We start from the raw sequence: 17,044 nt of genomic DNA on the forward strand, positions 1-17,044 counted from the left end.
CGACAACTTTTGGGGTTGTTTCTCTCTCTGCATTGGTCTCTTGTATCTCAGCACCACAGAAAAAACTTCAGCTTTCTGGGCTAATGTTTCAGTCATCACAGTTGATAGACCTGGGTCCATGTTCTCTTCCTCTTGTGTTCTGAGAGAGATTATTTTTTTGGTTTTCTAACATTAGATGGGACTGCATTAGGTCTAATGCACATATTTAATGCCAAATTAATTAATGTGTTCTTTTTGACAGCTTACAGTGTCTGTGATTTTTTTTGTCCATGATTATAGTTTTCTTAAAGCTCCAGCATCTTGGATTTATCTGACTTTTAACTTTAGGAGCAGAATTTTTTTTTTAGCTAATGAGATAGACATTACATAGACATGTAAAAGTGAATGCTAAAAGCTACAGAATAAATAAAAAGATGGTAAAATTTCATGATTTATGAGAAATTGTCAGGCAAGATGTTTGAATAGTTAAGAGCCTTTTCCAGTCTTAACACTATTTCATTTTATCTTGTGCTTTTTTCTTTCTCTAAACTTGTTTCTTATTCATTTAAATACTTGTTTCTCTCATTTCTCTGCCTTTTTTCCTGTGCATGCTTTTAATGTTTTCTTCCAAAATTTATATCTGTAGTCTGTCTCATTAATCCCTTCTTTCCCTTCCTCCTCCTCTTTGATGTTTGTGCTGTGGACTTCATCCATTTCCCAGCAGACTTCTCCAAACTCTCATTGCATGATAAAGCACTGGGCCAATTAGCCCAGGAACAAGGTTTTCCCTCCCTTTCTTGTCCAAATCCCCGAAGCACAGGCAGATAATGCTTTAGAGAGTGGATGTTGCTATTTGCTGCAGCGTGCGGAGCTAATGGAGCAGCTCAGCCTGGAGAAGGAGTGTAGCATAAAAAGCCCGTGGATGCAGTGCTGCTGCCCTGCTTGCAGCACATCTTCAGGCTCGTGCTCGGGGTTTCATTCGTGTAACGCACTCTCCACTCCTCACACGGGAGCTTTATCCCCTCAGGAGAGGGCTCTTCAGAGAGGATTTCAATAGCCTGTTCTATAAAAAGCCCAGTGACTCAATCCTTGATGTGTGTAAGTCAGGGGCTGCTCCCGAGGTTGAGTGAGATGAGGCTGGGGCAGGGAACCAAGGGGTGGCATCCACTGGAGCTTCTGTGGGCTCAGAGAGACCAAATCAGGACTTCATCCTTCCTGCCACTTTGGCTCCACTCCAGCACTGCATTTCATTTCTAAGTGCACAGTCTCACAACTGTGTGTGTAGTCAGTGTAAGGCCATTTTCAGTCAGCTGGAAGGAAAGGCTTTGGGGTGGTGGCCCAAAGCTCCCTATTTCAAATGTCACTTCAGTGCTGCACCCTGTGATTTTGTGCAAGACATCCCTCTCCCGATTTCTCCCCACACACTGACTGTAGCTGGGTGATGAGGATTAAAGCAATTACGTTTGTACAGCATTTTGAATGTTAAAAGCCGTTACATAACCAAGTGTTACTATTTGGGGGTGTGCTGCAGTGCAGCAGATCTTGGTGCGAGAGGGCAGCAGCCCCTGAGGCACCGGGGCACGGGCCTGGCCGTGACTGCTGGCGAGTCACTGTCAGGGGAAGCGTGCCCTTCAGCCGCCCTGCTGGCACTCACAGTCCGTGCATCAGCTGAGGTGACACCAGTGTGGGGGCAGAGAGCTGTGGGAGCGTTCTGTGGAGAGGGTTGTGCTTTTTCTCTACATTGCCAATAAGTTGTGAATTTTTTTTTTACAAAAACCAAGGTACAAAAAGAAAGTTTTCAGATGAATTCATCTGTCAGTCAAGTGATTCTGTAACTCCCGAGGTTGAGTGAGATGAGGCTGGGGCAGGGAACCAAGGGGTGGCATCCACTGGAGCTTCTGTGGGCTCAGAGAGACCAAATCAGGACTTCATCCTTCCTGCCACTTTGGCTCCACTCCAGCACTGCATTTCATTTCTAAGTGCATAGTCTCACAACTGTAGTCAGTGTGAGGCCATTTTCAGTCAGCTGGAAGGAAAGGCTTTGGGGTGGTGGCCCAAAGCTCCCTATTTCAAATGTCACTTCAGTGCTGCACCCTGTGATTTTGTGCAAGACATCCCTCTCCCGATTTCTCCCCACACACTGACTGTAGCTGGGTGATGAGGATTAAAGCAATTACGTTTGTACAGCATTTTGAATGTTAAAAGCCGTTACATAACCAAGTGTTACTATTTGGGGGTGTGCTGCAGTGCAGCAGATCTTGGTGCGAGCAGCCCGGAGGGCAGCAGCCCCTGAGGCACCGGGGCACGGGCCTGGCCGTGACTGCTGGCGAGTCACTGTCAGGGGAAGCGTGCCCTTCAGCCGCCCTGCTGACACTCACAGTCCGTGAATCAGCTGAGGTGACACCAGTGTGGGGGCAGAGAGCTGTGGGAGCGTTCTGTGGAGAGGGTTGTGCTTTTTCTCTACATTGCCAATAAGTTGTGAATTTTTTTTTTACAAAAACCAAGGTACAAAAAGAAAGTTTTCAGATGAATTCATCTGTCAGTCAAGTGATTCTGTAACTGTGAATTACAGATTATATGATTATTATTAGTTTAAGATCACTATTTATCAAAATTCGCTGGGTGTTTTTTTGATTTTGGTTTTTTTTTTTTTGTTTGTTTTTTTGGTTGGTTTTGGTTTTTTTGGGGAGGGTGGGTTTTTTAGTTTTTTTTTTTTTTTTTTTGTTTGTTTTTTTGGTTGGTTTTGGTTTTTTTGGGGAGGGTGGGTTTTTTAGTTTTTTTTTTTTTTTTTTTGTTTGTTTTTTTGGTTGGTTTTGGTTTTTTTGGGGAGGGTGGGTTTTTTAGTTTTTTTTTTTTTTTTTTTGTTTGTTTTTTTGGTTGGTTTTGGTTTTTTTGGGGAGGCTGGGTTTTTTAGTTTGTTTTTTTTTTTTGCAGTTATTCTTTTTATTTAACATGGAGGCAAATCTATGCAAGATCAATTAACTTTTTTTAATCAATTTAACATTTTCAGCATTGCACTTCAAGGGCAACAACAGAAAAATATGGGGGGGGGGGGGAATAGAAAAAATAACTCTGTCTTTCCCCAAAAAAAACAAAGCAAACAAAAAAAAAAAGCCCATCAAAGAAACCCAAACCAAAAATTAAAAAGCTGATAAGAAAGGTGGTTTGTGCTGATGAGTTCCAGAGTCTTTGGGGTGGCTTGTGTTGGTTTACAACATGTGTGACCTACCTGTGATCTGAGGGCAGGGGTGATGATGGCTCCAGCTGCTGCAGAAGTGGCACATCACGTTGGGATGGTGCAGGGGGTACAGAAAGGGCCTGTGCTTTGTGGCTTTCCTGTGAATATTGAAATCAGTAACTCTGTGAACCTGGTAGCCCACCCTGCGATGCAGTTTATAAAGCATCAGTGTCAAATGGAGCATTTTACCAATGCTTCCACCAGATCTGCAGAGGGAGACCTGGTAGCACAGAGCCTGAATGATTTCCTGAATTTTTCTGTGCTCAAAATGACTGAGAATCAATGGATAGTTAAATGCCTGAAAACAATCTATGTAGAGACAAGTTTTAAACAGGAGCATGTTATTGATTCATATTTTTGCTTTTTGTTTTGGATATGTGTGATAACCTAAGGGGCCTCCTGCATGGAGCGCATGGGGATTCTCCATCAGGCTTGCCGTGGTTTCACATCAGAGAAAGTGACAAAGTTTTCAAACTCGACATCATAAACTGATATTAGGAGTAAGTTTCACTGGGCAAGATACATGCAGTGCCTAGGGAGATTGCAGAAAAGGAAAAGAAGTGGAAAGAAAAATCTCCTGGTTCTGCTGTTATTAATGCTTGACTTAAGCTGGCAGTCCTTCATCTCCCTGCTGCTGAAGGAAACCCTGCCTTTGAACCAGGGATTTGTAGCCTTGTGTCCCCACAGAACATTTTCTGGTGAACTGTTCTCAGGGATGAGGTGAAGGCTTCTATGTGCAATCTCCTTTTTTTCCACCACATCAGTAATTTCTCTGCACATCCACTCCTGGGCTTGGTTACTGGCCCTGTAGGTGTAACCTTTATCAGACTGCTGTGCTCATTAAGTGAAGGACAGCTTCCTTAAGCTAGTTTAACCTCTAAAGTAGTTCAGAGAAGCCTATAAAGGCTGAGTCAAATCCTTAGTTCTCTTTGTTTTTACTAATCTGCTTTTTGAACAGTTTCTTACATTGAATGCTATATCCTTTGTACTTTTAATTTGACAAATATTGCAATGTGACAAACACCTGAAAACTGGTCAGTTATGTTGGAACAAAACAGTGGATTTTTCATTTAATTATCTTTCTCCCTGTAGCTATAGTCCTCTTAACCTCTGCATTAACTGCACCATATATTTTGTTGTTTGATAGTATGCTCCTTGAGGCAGGGATCTTGCTTGTCAGGTTTATAAATCAGCAATTGCATGGCTTGCAAATTGTAAATAATACTCAGAAAGAAGCTGCATACAGGGAACTTAGATAAATACACCCAGCAGTTCATGTTCACCGTGTCCATGGATTCCTTCTGGACAGAACTTGCTTTGCACTCATTAGATTTTTGCCAACTTAATTAAGCAGTCAGCTTCATCATTTCTACACTTGTATCTCCAGACTCTTTGAGGTCATGTCAGCCTTTCGTGAGCAGAAACAGCTCGACAGAAGGGAGCCCCATTTCTTCTGCCTTGCCAAAACCAAATAATTTCCCTGCTTGTCTTTCATGGGAGGTTGGAGATCTCACAGGAGACATAAACAACTGAAACATGCTGTCTGTGATAATGGGCAAGTTCTTTCTCTGCTAAGCCGTGTACACTTGATTTTGTGGTTTTGCTGTAGTTACTGGTGACTTCCAGGAAGAGTCCTAATAATTGAACAGATGGTAATCAGGCTTTGGGTTTATTACCTGTGCAGTTGCTTGCCTAATTGCAGAAAAGCAATTGGCCTTTCTGGAGGGAAGGCTGAAGAGGCTGGGAATGATCTCAGCTCTAAGCTTGTTTTGATGGTGGATGGCACTGACAAAAACACTTGTGATACAGTTCTGCTTTAATAATCTCCTGTCTTCTTGCTTTATTTTGCTTATCTTGTTTTCCCTAGACTTGCATTTGACTAAAAGATTTTATTTCGAGTCCAAAGCTGTCATGGGCCATTTTAATGCCTGATCTGCTCTGCCCAAAGGGGGGTGCCTGGCAGAGAAGAGGGGAGTTGAGCCCTCCTGGGCATCTTGAATTCACTCAGCTACTGTTTGCAAAGCACTCTGAGAAATGCAGATGAAAGCAGCTGCTGTTGTATTTTACTCTCCCTACTTCCTTGTGGATCTGGTAGTCACATGTTTGGTTTTATTCCCTTTTGATTTATGTTCCCTTTTGTTGCTGTGTTTCTGACAGATCCTCCTGACTGGGTTCCAGATGAAGTCTGCAGCTACTGCACTGCCTGCAAGGCTCCTTTCACAGTCATTCGCAGGAAGCACCACTGTCGGAGCTGTGGCAAGGTAATGACTCACTCAGAGCTGCGAGGAGCTCCCACCAAAGACAGCAGCAAATTCATGTGCACCACAGAAACCTGGCTGCACAGCCAAATGTGCACTGTCAGCCAGGGTTCTCAATTCACAGGTGCTTCTGTGTGCCTGGGCTGCCAACTCTCAGCTTGTGTTTTCAAAGGGTTGGGGAGAGGTTTGTCTTTTATACAGCAATAAGCTGCATAAAGCTAAGGGCAGAATTCCCTGTTGAGATCCTGGAACACTCCCCACCCCAAAAGAGTCACTCTGGACTACTGCTGTAAGCTCTAAAGAGCCAGGGCAGCCTGCACTGCCAGGGGTGGTGCACACACAGCTCAGCTGCAGGGACAGGGTGTCCCTTTTCTTTCTTCCCAAACCTTTGGAGCATCACTCTGGTGTGTAGGGCTGCTGCTTTGCAAGTTTGTGGGGGTGGAAGAGGGAGCGAGGGAGAAAAAAGCAGTCATGTATCACAGGAAGCCAGAAATCTGCAATCCCATTTTGCTTGCTGGCTGGGGTACAAGTTGGAAAGGAAGAAGCTGCTTTCTTTAACCATGTAGTGGACTTGCAGGAGTATGAAATTTGGAGATATTCACAAATATTCCCCTAGCCTTTCTTTAAAACCAAGGGAGAGATGCTTCTTTGCACCTGTGATGGAGCTGCCTTCCCCTGTGAGCTGCAGAGGAGGACAGGCCAGCCTTGGCTACTGTCAGTGCTGGGCACCCTCGCTGGAGGGACTGAGCCTGGCTGGATGAACTGGGTGGGGATTGCCTGCTGGGGCCCTTCACTTGCTGTGCTGAGGACGGTGCTGGTGCCAGCTCATACAATCTTCTCTCCCCTCCCTTGAAATCACTGTTGTCCCCTTCTGTTCTTCAGAGGAACTGAAGAGAAATTTCCCTCTTGTTTTTCAGATCTTCTGTTCCCGCTGTTCCTCCCACTCTGCTCCATTACCTCGTTATGGCCAGATGAAGCCTGTCCGTGTTTGCACTCACTGTTACATGTTCCATGTCACTCCTTTCTATAGTGACAGAGCTGGTATCTGACATATTAAACTACTGGTGTGTCTTCTGGAGTCTTACATGGACTGATATATTTGACCTAAGCCAAGAATTAACTTGAAAGAGGGACCCAGTGAGGGCACGTAGGCTTTGCCATCCATTATTATAAATTTTGTACAGACAGTTTTTATTGCATTTTACTAAGCTGCTAAAGGGAACTATGAAGCGTCTGTAGCTCTAAGGCTGCAGTACAGTCTTCCATGAATTTCTAACATTAATGTTACGATGCCATATGCAGAACAAATGCACTGTGTGGAAGGAAATAGGGCTCAGAGAATTGAACAGGCATTGCTGCTTATCTTACATGCTAGGAACAGAGGATCCAGTTAATTAGTCCATCCCCAGTGGATCAGTCCCAAAGCTCAGACACTCCTGTGCCCACTGGAATCCCAGCATGGCTGTGGGCATCAGCACTCTCCCACCTGCTGCCACTGAACTTCCCCATGTCTAGATTTTTGCCACATATGCTAGGCTAATAAAAGCAAATCTATTTCAAATCTATATTCAATATTTAGAAAGGCAGAATTTTCAGTGAATCCCATAGGAAGCCCTTAAGGCCCTAGAACAGTATATTTCTGTTGCCTTTTATTTACCAAGCAGAGCAATAAGTCCAAGTTGTCCTCTAAAAATTTTTCCGACTTCCATAGTTTGGAGTTTTGGAAGTATTTATAATCTGAATCATTTATGCGAAATCTTGTTAATAAAAGTCTGACACAGAAGTTTGGTTTCCCTATCAGCATTTAAAACTTAACAAACTTCAGAGGAAGTGTTACCAAATAAATGAATTCATATTAAAAGAGATATTTTTGACAGTTTGGCAGCAAAATTTAGTAGACAAGAAAAATTATTTCTCCGATACTGAGGTTTTTTAAAAGACAAACATGTAATGAGATATCCAAAAGGTCTCACAGAATGGTCAGCCAGAGAGGGGTACTTGTTGTCCACATTTGGCAGAGTAACCATGTAAAATAGTGCATACTGGTACTTCACTCATGCTAGCAACTCAGAAGACATTTGTATTTATTTGAAACACCAGGGAATAATTGCTATCTCCACTCAGAGAGGAAAAAAATTAGACTCACACGGATTCATGCTATGATCTTGCACAAACTATTTTACAGTAAGAGCTCCCTGAGCACTGAGGTTTCAAAGGCATTTGGACGTGCTTTGAGTTGGCCACATGAAAAGCAAGGCAGTGTGTGCTGTGGTTACAGAGGAAACGAGATCAAGAGCTCTTTGCTGTGCCCCCTTTCCTGACTCGTGGCGTTACACACAGTGTTTCAAGGTGACAAACACAAAAATGGGTGAGGAAGTTGTTTGCGGTATCACGCCTCAGAAAGGTCATCGCTCCAAGTGATAAGGCAAAACTGGCCAGTGTTAATTTTTTTTAAATTTTATTTATTTTTCTGGGGACGTTCCCTTTGCTCAGTGGTTTACTGTTCAGTGTTAATGAGCCATATAAGGGTGCTGCAATTTGGCACTATTGTCATTTTGATTCAGATGAAACAGCTTCACTTAGTTGATGTGTAATGCACAAGCCTTATGATGCTGTTTGTAGACAATGTCAGCTCTGATGTGTTATCCTCACTTATTTATATTTTTTATTATTATTACATCCTTGAAATCCCTCTCATGAAATCCTTGGGTTGGAGTGTCTGCATTCACCAGAGTTTGGAAAGGCATGGGGTTGGGTGATTGGTGGGAGATGGGTAATGTGGTGCAAGCAATGATACTTATTCAGGCTTAAATCTCAGGCTTCACATTGCAATGATTATTGCAGTTTTATTTTTAGGAAAAAAAAACAGAAAAACACACAAGAAATTTAATGCTTCTTTTATAGGATAAAAAATGGCAACAAACTTCAATTGTGAAATAAATATGCACAAAAAGTTGCTTCTGTGGAAGAAAATCTTATTTAATGCACTGAATATTTATTTAAGCTTGTTTTTATTTTGTAAATGCTGTAATTCAGAATCATTTCCATAAATATGATATTTAAAATCTCAGACACTATAGTTTCTTATGTAAATACAGACTCCTATTTCTCTTACTGAAAAGCACAATGACTATATCAATACTAATATACATTTGCCTCAAGAAAGACTTTCATCTTGTAATCTCTTCAGATAATTAAAGTGTCAGGACTTTCTACTTCCATGTGCTGGATTGCTCTTTCATTTTGGGGTCTGTTTACATGGAGTGACAGCTGCCATCCTGTCAAACAAACTGGCCTTAACTCTTTCTCACTTTGCAAATAACATGAAAGAAGTTAGTTTAAATTTGAAGATGGAAGTCACCCATACAGTGAATGGGTGGTAAATCAAAGCTGGAATACCAGCCTGTCACTTAGCATTGCCTTGTGCTATCTCTTGCCACCAGCTGAAAATCTCCCTTCCCAAAATATCCTGTGTCAATGGCCACTTCAGTCATCAGGCATGTTTGATCTGCCTGTGTCACATCTGAATAATCTTTCCTGTGGGGGATACAAATCTGCAATAAAAACAGATCCTTGGATCTCCGTGCACAGTTGTCCTTGGGAAATGTAAATGCCCAGTGCTGCTTTGTTCTGCCCCCTCTATGAGATACAGCTGTTAAAGGTTTTATGGGAATTAATTTTCTTTTCCAGAGGACCTAATGCTGCATGGCTCTGGGATGCCATTTCACTGAACAGAAAACATGTTACAGCTCCATTACATTGGGGTCTCGGCTTCAGTGGGGAAACCTGATGGGAAACCGGCACACAAACGTGAGATTGTATTTGAATTAACATGCATAATGTTTTATGGGCAAATAATGCTGCCTTCAGGTGTGTAAGAATAAGTGAACAGTAGAAATTTATCCCAAAGGGGCTCTTTAATCAAAAAGGGGATTTCTCCAGAATACAACATGTTTCACAGCAGTTTTCCTGTTGGGGATATCACAATGGGAGTGAAGAGGGTAATAAGGTAAGAGCATCATTGCCAAAGGCAGCAATAATTCACCTGGTGCTGGACTCTCCTGTATGGCAGTTCCCTTCTGAATCACACCTGTTTCCAGGGGGGAAAAAGTAATTACAGTAAGCTCTGGAGTGATCCTTTCTAGGTCTGTACAAATTGTACAGTGTTTCCAGCTCTCTCTGGGTTTGTAAAAGCAGGTGGATATCAAGGCTTCCTCTGCAGTGAAAGGAACTTCAGTAAAATACCTCTGCTTCCAGGGAATACCCTGTCCAGAACATTCAAACAGACTGAAAAGCTGTCACACAGCATCTTGGTAAGAGGAAACCTGGATGGAAGTGATGGGTGAGGAGTGACCTCTGTGTGCATTGTCTGAGCTGAAAGGAAGGAGGAGGGAAACAGGCTGTGTGTGGCTGTGCCTGTGCTCGGGTGGGGAGATGGGAAAGGTGGGCTCTGGGAAAGCCTCAAACACAGCCCCATCACAGTCCTGCCTGGAGCTGCAGGAGCCAGCTCTCAGAGCCTGGCTGAACTCTCAGTTCATGCAAAGTCGAGGCTGCTGGAGCTGCATCCGCCGGTTTCCGTGGCAACCCCCGATAGCATCTCTCTGCCAGTGCCAGGACTGCAGCTCTCTGTTCCTGCACATGCAGGCACGGAGACTCCTGCTTTCTGCTTCGTCACAGGGATTGTGATGGCTCAGATGTCTTCATTTGGAACCAAGGTTTGCACTGCAGTCAAGAACTTACAGCATTTCACTGAATTATGCTTTATGTTGCTTGTCTAGAAGAAATCATCTCTGCTTACTGTGAACTCTATTTTCTAATGATAGCATTTCACTGAATTATGCTTTATGTTGCTTGTCTAGAAGAAATCATCTCTGTAGGCATCCTTTTGACTTCTTTTGGGGGGCGTTTAGCTCTTTTTCCTTCTCCTCTCTTCCCCCTTTACCCCACCCCATCACTCAGCTTTCAGTTTCTGCTGTGTATAAACTAGACTTACTCTGTGGCCTCCATGAATATCTTACACATAGTGAAATATTAAGACAACTCAAAGAGCTTTCATCTTTATTGTTTCCTGATCTTGCCCTTCAAGTTCCCAGGAACAGGCTTGTTTCATACCACTTGGCATCCCTGTACCTGCAGTAGCATCCTGCCACAGATGCCATGGGTCTTGCATCAGGGTGTTTAAAGTTTTGCAGTGTTCATTTACTTTGTGGTGGAGAAAGGATAGATCCTAATTCTCAAGTTTTAATAGCTGTTAGTAAATTACAGATATTGCCATTTGGCTCTTTTTTCCTTTGCTCTTAAACCAAAAAATGGTAGGCCAGAAGGATGAAGAGGAGAAGACTTGTTAAAGCAGCTCTGGAAGTGTGAAGATGATGTTTTAATGAAGTAATTGGTCTCTTTGAAAACAAGCTGTAACTGCATGTGCTAGGAATGCTGGGGCTCATGCATAAAACAAACTGGGCAATTAGTCTTTCATGAACTCATTTCATTTCTTGTTTTCACTAAACATGAAGGTTCTGAAGTGTAAAGAACGACTTTCCCTCATGTTTCACTCTAAGGTAGGAAGCTGATTTTTTTTTCTCAGTTTTTCTCTGCAAACAACCACCAGCCTTTTAGAGCTCTGACTGAACTTGTCTGCAAAAGGGAAAATCCTGTATCCAAAGCAGCCAACAGTGGGTTCCTCTCAGCCTCCCACCCCTGGGGAGCAGTGAGAGGTGCCTGTGGGCACGAGTGACTGCAGAGGGGCTGCTGCTCATGTCCAGCTGCTGCGTGATGCTCCCATCTGCTCTTTCTCAGGAGCATGAGGTGTCTGACACAGCCCAGGGTGTGAGGGACCACTGTGCCTGGCAATGGCAGAGCCAGCAAGCACTGAGCTGTAACTACCTCACATAATACAGAGATTTTATTTTCTGAAAATAACCCCAGGCCAGGCACTCACACCACTTAAGCAAGCACTTAAACTCATGTCTTACTCTAGAAATTCTTATTTATGTATTTCTGTACTTTTACATATTTCTTCACAGGGCAGTAAAATGTTGGTGTTACTTGCATGACTTTTTTATTCACTGAGTTAATAAAAATTATATAAAACAGCAGCAGGGAGGGTGTTTGAGGTGACTTCTTTCCACATAATATTTCAGCAATGGCCAGCTTTCAGGTTTTTAGCTAGAATTAGGCTGTGGTTCCAATGGGCTTGTCAGTAGAGTTGAAGATGGTAAGAGCTAGTCCTGGATGTCATTTGTACTGGTAACCTCTCTACTGATGTCCTGTAAAATATATTTAAAATACCTGTCTTTCATAAGAGGTGTGTCTGAAAATGATGTGCAAGTGCCTCAGCCTTTTTGGACAACTTGAAGAAAGTTGTCCCTCAGCATTCCAGGGCTGGGCCAATGGCTCTGCAGGGATTGTCCCAGTCAGATCCTTGGTCATGAGAAGGCACCTGTCAGGCATGTGAAGGGCAGTGAGATAATCCTGGCTTTATCAACAAAGGACCATGCTATCTTCCTCTGTGTTTGGGGAGCCTCTGAGATCAAATTTTGAGGCACTTGATAATTATTTTTTCTGGTCAATATCATTTGTGATTGCTGCTTCACTAGCAGCTTTTCTATTTATTATGCAACAGTAAAGCCTGCTGGTTTCAGGTTGTTTTGGTTTTTAAAATGGATTTCACTTTCTGCAGAAAGCTGGAGATTAATAATTGAAGATATAAACAGAAAAATAATCACTTCAAGTTCGTAAATATATTTAAAAGAAATTACTCCATGATGCTCTCAAACACTGGGAAATTTTACAGTAAAAACTGAACCCAAGTAGTCCAGAAGTCCTGGGTGTTCATCTCTGAACCATCTGCTTTTGTCTAGGAGGACTTGTAGCTGCTGGAATACTACACATTTTGGGGACCAAAACTTACAGGTTTGAGCCACTGATTGTAACTTCTTTGTCCAGAAATAACTCTTCCTTAATTAAATTAAAAAAAAAAAAAAAGAAAAGGAAATTGTTATACTTCCCATGTAAAGAACCTCTGTTCATAGAAGAAAATTCAACTTTGTCCAAGTGTCTTGGAACAAAATATAAAGCTACCACTAATGAATTCAGTGACTTCTTTTATGCCCTCTCATTGCCATGTCTTTTAGAGTTTCTTTCAGGACAGAACATCAGCCTTGCTTGGAGAACAAAGCAGGCAAATCTTGCCCACCTGTACACCTGACAGGTGTTCTCTGTCATGTTTCTTCCTCACATTTTGCTTTCTGCCCTTTCTCTTGCTTTTTTCTCTTTAAAGGAATGATATTGGAGTTAGACTCTAAACTGAGACTCAGGGGAATGTTTCCATATTTCTTTCCTGTAGGGAGCATTTTAAACATGGCTGTGCCTAGTGTCTGTCTCAAAAGGTGCTTTGTGAAAACCTGAGGATCAGACTTGCATCCAGATGCTGCCTCCACACAACTTTTGACTTAGCACTGGAACAAGGACGAAGACTCCAAAGTAAAGCAGCAGTAAAGAATCCAAAATTCAGGCTGGTGTAAAGTGCGAAAGCTTAAGGGTGTCTTGAGTGCTTACTGAAAATACCCAACCCAAGTGCCAGCCTCTGCCACTGCCAGGCACGAGGCCACAGGTGCTGCAGCCCTGAGCTGAGACCTGGGACCTGTCCAGGCTGGAGGGAGAAAGAAGCCAAGGAGCTGACAGCCCAAGGGACACTGCCCAAAAGCTTTTTTTCACAGGCTGTTTTGCTAAAAGCAACTCCCAAGAGAAATGCAAGATGTTGTCTTACCTACTGCATTGAGGGTATTTTCAGTGAGCTGGGAGAAAAACCCATTGGGAGTGCTACTTGTCTATTCCTACCCAGTGTTAAAGAAACTGTTCCTTGGCAGGTGGAGAGGACAGAGAGGCTGTTGTCTTTCTGCTTGTTGATTATATTTTTGCATGTATTTTCTGGTTGCTTGCTGCAGTAAGAAATGAAAAATAAAGTGTTCACTTCTTGAAAATCTCAAATTCCCATTCATGCAACAAATAATTGTCATAGTGTGTTCTAATTGCAGAGTGCAAACTACCAATCATTAAATAATATTAGGTTGTTTTTAAACAGAAAAATCATTAACCCCAAATCAAGCAATTAAGAAAGCACTTCCTCTGAGAACAAACAGCTCAGAAGCTGCCGAGAACACCAGCTCCATGTGATAGAAGCCTCTGCCCCATGTGCTGCTCCTGGAGCCCTTCCAGTGCCTTCCCAAGGTTCAGATGTTGTCACAGCATTAGCTGCCAGAGGAGTCTGTTCCTGCCAAATCGTCTCTTCTTGGCTGCTCTGTGCTCTTGTGCTGCTGGTGTTCAGCTCCATCAGGCTCTGCAGGGTTTGCATTTATTTGTGGTATTTGTAAAACAGATTAAGCACCTGGCACAAAGGAGGGTGGAACTGGGGGATGGTATTGAGCAAGAGTCCTGCAAAAAATGTTCCTGTGTGTTTTGCTGTAAGGGAAAAGCCATGGGAGTGACCAAGGGCTTGGAAACGTTCAGAGCTGCAATCTATTGAATGTATCAGAGATAGGGCTGCAGACACCATCAGTAAATGCCTCCCCTGTGTGCACAGGTCTGTGAGTCTGGGCTCCTCCTGGCTGGGGTCTAATGGGAGCCAGTGGCCAGAAGTTGAGTCAGCTGGAACACAGGTGAGAAAGAAGAGGTTAAATCTGTGCATAACCAGCTGTTGAACAGTGAGCTGATTGTTGCAGTGAACTCTATAGCTATGAGCACAAGTATTTTTAACAAACAACATCAGGTGCATCTTACAGGCACAGTGGTGCAGCCACCAATGTTGGGACTAAGGCAGAAATAAGCACTCACTGGGGCTATCCTGTGACAGAGTCCTGGGTCCTGGTGGTCTCAGATTATAAATTGGTCCAGGAAGTTACCAAGAGGAGGGATTTCTCTGGCCTGATGTACAGGAGGGATGCAGCGGCACAGGCAAAGCCACCCAGTGCTCTCAATCTTCCTGTTTCACCCCAGAGCTAATCCTGCACCAGGACTGGAGTCACACTGGCATTGGGCTGTTAAAAGCAGCAGGAAAAGAAAGTTAACAGATCTAAAAGAAGGAAGAGGGATGCAGGGAGGAACGTGCTCCCATTTATCTAAAGGAGAAGAAGGAAAATCCTGACCACAGAAACCTCCCTATGTGCAATTCCTAATCAGCTACAGGAATCACTTCCCAGTTTGCCAAGAACAGTCTCCTGTCCTTGTCAGCTGGCTGTGATTTCCTGCAGTGCTCATTAGTACTGGTGTCATGCTGAGCACATCGCTCCTGCACAGGCCAGGCTGGGCTCTGGGTACCATCAACGTGCCATGTGTGGGAGCTGAGCATGGCTGTGCAGAATCACTGCTTCCACACACCCTGCCTGCAGCTAGAGAAAAAATGATTCTTCTGCTTAGTTTTCCTTCACAAATGCTGGACACAGAGCAGCAGGTTTGCCTGAGGAACCAGGCATGGAACCAGAGTGGCCAACCCTGAACAGACCTTAAAATGAGGTACAATAGAAGATGGAAGTAAACTTTTTTTTTTTTTTGCACAACAGGGATTTATTCATATCCTCACCCAGCTGTGAGGGACTGGAAGAGCGAGCCATGTCTTTCTTCTGCCTGAGCATGAGAAGTGGCTGCTGCCCCCCACACTTCTGCTGAGCCCCTGTCCCAGTCCATCCCTTCAGAGATGCTCAGGATGAAGGGGCTGTTGTGAGTGTTTGTTTGGGCCTCCCCACAGCAGGGATGTTGCAACACTGTGCCACAGTGTAGGATTTTGTATAGTAACTCCTTCCTCAGTTTAACCTTGTACAAGGCACAGTGCTCCTGATCTTCCCCTGCCCACCACGGTACCAGTACTGGTTACTGTGCCCTCACACTGCTGTAGGTATGTTATCTCCACCCTACAGAAGAGCTTATTAAATTTCTCAGGAACACAAGATCGGCTCATCCTGCCTGCTATCTCAAGAATCCATGAATAATCCCTTTCATAAATCACTTGTATCTCATCACAGAGGTAAGTGCAGTTCTTTTTACTGTACTCAGACCTTAATCTTCGCAGTAGACCAAGGGTTTTAGAGATGCTGAAGTCTCCAGACCCTGATGTTTTAGTGGTCCTTTGAAGCTTAACCTTGGATCTCAGAGTCAGTTATCCCTGTTCCTCCTGCATGCCAGGGGACCTTTTACTCCCTGCCTGTCACCTGGAGCCTTATTTAGAGATGTGTCTGGTGGGAAGAAGAGAGCTTGTAGGAAATGTCTATGCTGCTGTAAAGAAGGGTGTTGTGCCTTGTAAACTGAGGATGGCTCTGAGCCTGGGGTGGCTCTGGGCTTCAGCTTGAAAACCACAGCTTCTCCTGATCCTCTGAAAGTGATCAGTATCCTGTAGGTTCCCTTTCCCTTTGGTAGTCTGCTCTTGTCTAGAAGCAGTCTCTGGCCTTCATTTCGCTTGTTAAAACCTGCTGGATGCATCAAGCACAGGTGCCTTAAGGTGGACCTTAAAAGGCTAAACTGCTCTACATCCATTACTCCCACTTGGGTTTACAGCTCCATCTCAGCAGGTGTTTGTAACACCGAGGGGCAGCTCAGCTCATGAGGGTGCTGAGTGCTGCCTCACTGGAGTGTGTCAGCACACTTGAAATAGTGTGGGGTATCTAAAATCTGCTTCCAGGGACTGCATGGGCTGCGGGGTGTGGGCCGTGACTGCAGTCTGCAGCACAGTGTTTGTATCTTGGTATCAGTCTCTCCTTTTGGTAAATGCAGCAGAGATTGATGGGTTTGTTTTGCTTAGGTGGTAATGAAGCAGTTAATTGCACTCGGTAATGACTGTCTCTGCCCAGCTGCTCAGGGAAATATCAGAGGTTTGCCCCCCGGATCCTGCGCTGAGTAAGCACATCCGAGCCATCACCCAAATCCCTGGCCGCTCAGCTTTCCCAGCTCCCTTGTTGATTGTTTTGCTCTTTCCAAACACATATTTTATCTGCTTGTTTCACCAGCCCTCTGTGCTCAGTGTTGTGTGCAGCGATTGGCAGCAGCAGCAGCGGTGCCGGCGCGGGCTCCTCCTGGCACAGCACCCGCGGGACCAGGACCTTGTGCTGCTGCCTGGACAGCGCATTCCGGGGACATTCCCACCGCGGCCCCTGGCTGTCCCGGCCGTGCGGAGGCTCTGCTCTGCCTCTCTGACCTGCACAAGCCCTTCCAAGTCTGCCACGTGCTGAAACATCCCCCTTTCCTCCCGCCTTCACCGACCGTCCCCTGTCCCCCTGCTCTGGTGGAGCACGAACTGCTGCTCCTGCATTTGCATCCATTGCAGGTTGGGTTATTTTTCTTCACTGGGACTTTTAAGTATTTTTAAGGCCCATCCTAGCATTCTGAAGTCACCTTCCACCAAAACAAACATCTCCTATTTAAAATGCAGCAAAGCTGTTCTTCTCCAGTTCTTCTTGCCAAATAACAATTTTTCCACCTTCAGTGTCCCAGCCGCGCGGGACAGGGAGCAGGCAGCACTTTCACAGGCTGCTCTGCCTGCTGTCACAGCACCGGGCTCTGCCTGTGCCGACTCATTAGACTT

General features: G+C 44.3%; 1 protein-coding gene across 4 annotated transcripts in view; it reads left to right on the top strand.

Moving 5' to 3' along the window:
- ZFYVE28 (zinc finger FYVE-type containing 28) overlaps positions 1 to 8,688 on the top strand; it is a 147,830-nt gene extending 139,142 nt beyond the window's left edge. For all 4 annotated transcript variants that reach the window (XM_041403026.1, XM_041403027.1, XM_041403028.1 and 1 more), the window contains 2 exons: positions 5,375 to 5,478; positions 6,393 to 8,688. In XM_041403026.1, the coding sequence (XP_041258960.1) occupies positions 5,375 to 5,478; positions 6,393 to 6,524 (236 nt within the window). In that variant the 3' untranslated portion in view covers positions 6,525 to 8,688. The remainder of the gene's footprint in view (positions 1 to 5,374; positions 5,479 to 6,392) is intronic.
- The last annotated feature ends 8,356 nt before the right edge of the window (positions 8,689 to 17,044 follow it).

Source organism: Onychostruthus taczanowskii, unplaced genomic scaffold (genome assembly GCF_017590055.1).
Source record: "Onychostruthus taczanowskii isolate IOZ18803 unplaced genomic scaffold, ASM1759005v1 scaffold2, whole genome shotgun sequence".
Lineage (NCBI taxonomy): Eukaryota > Metazoa > Chordata > Aves > Passeriformes > Passeridae > Onychostruthus > Onychostruthus taczanowskii.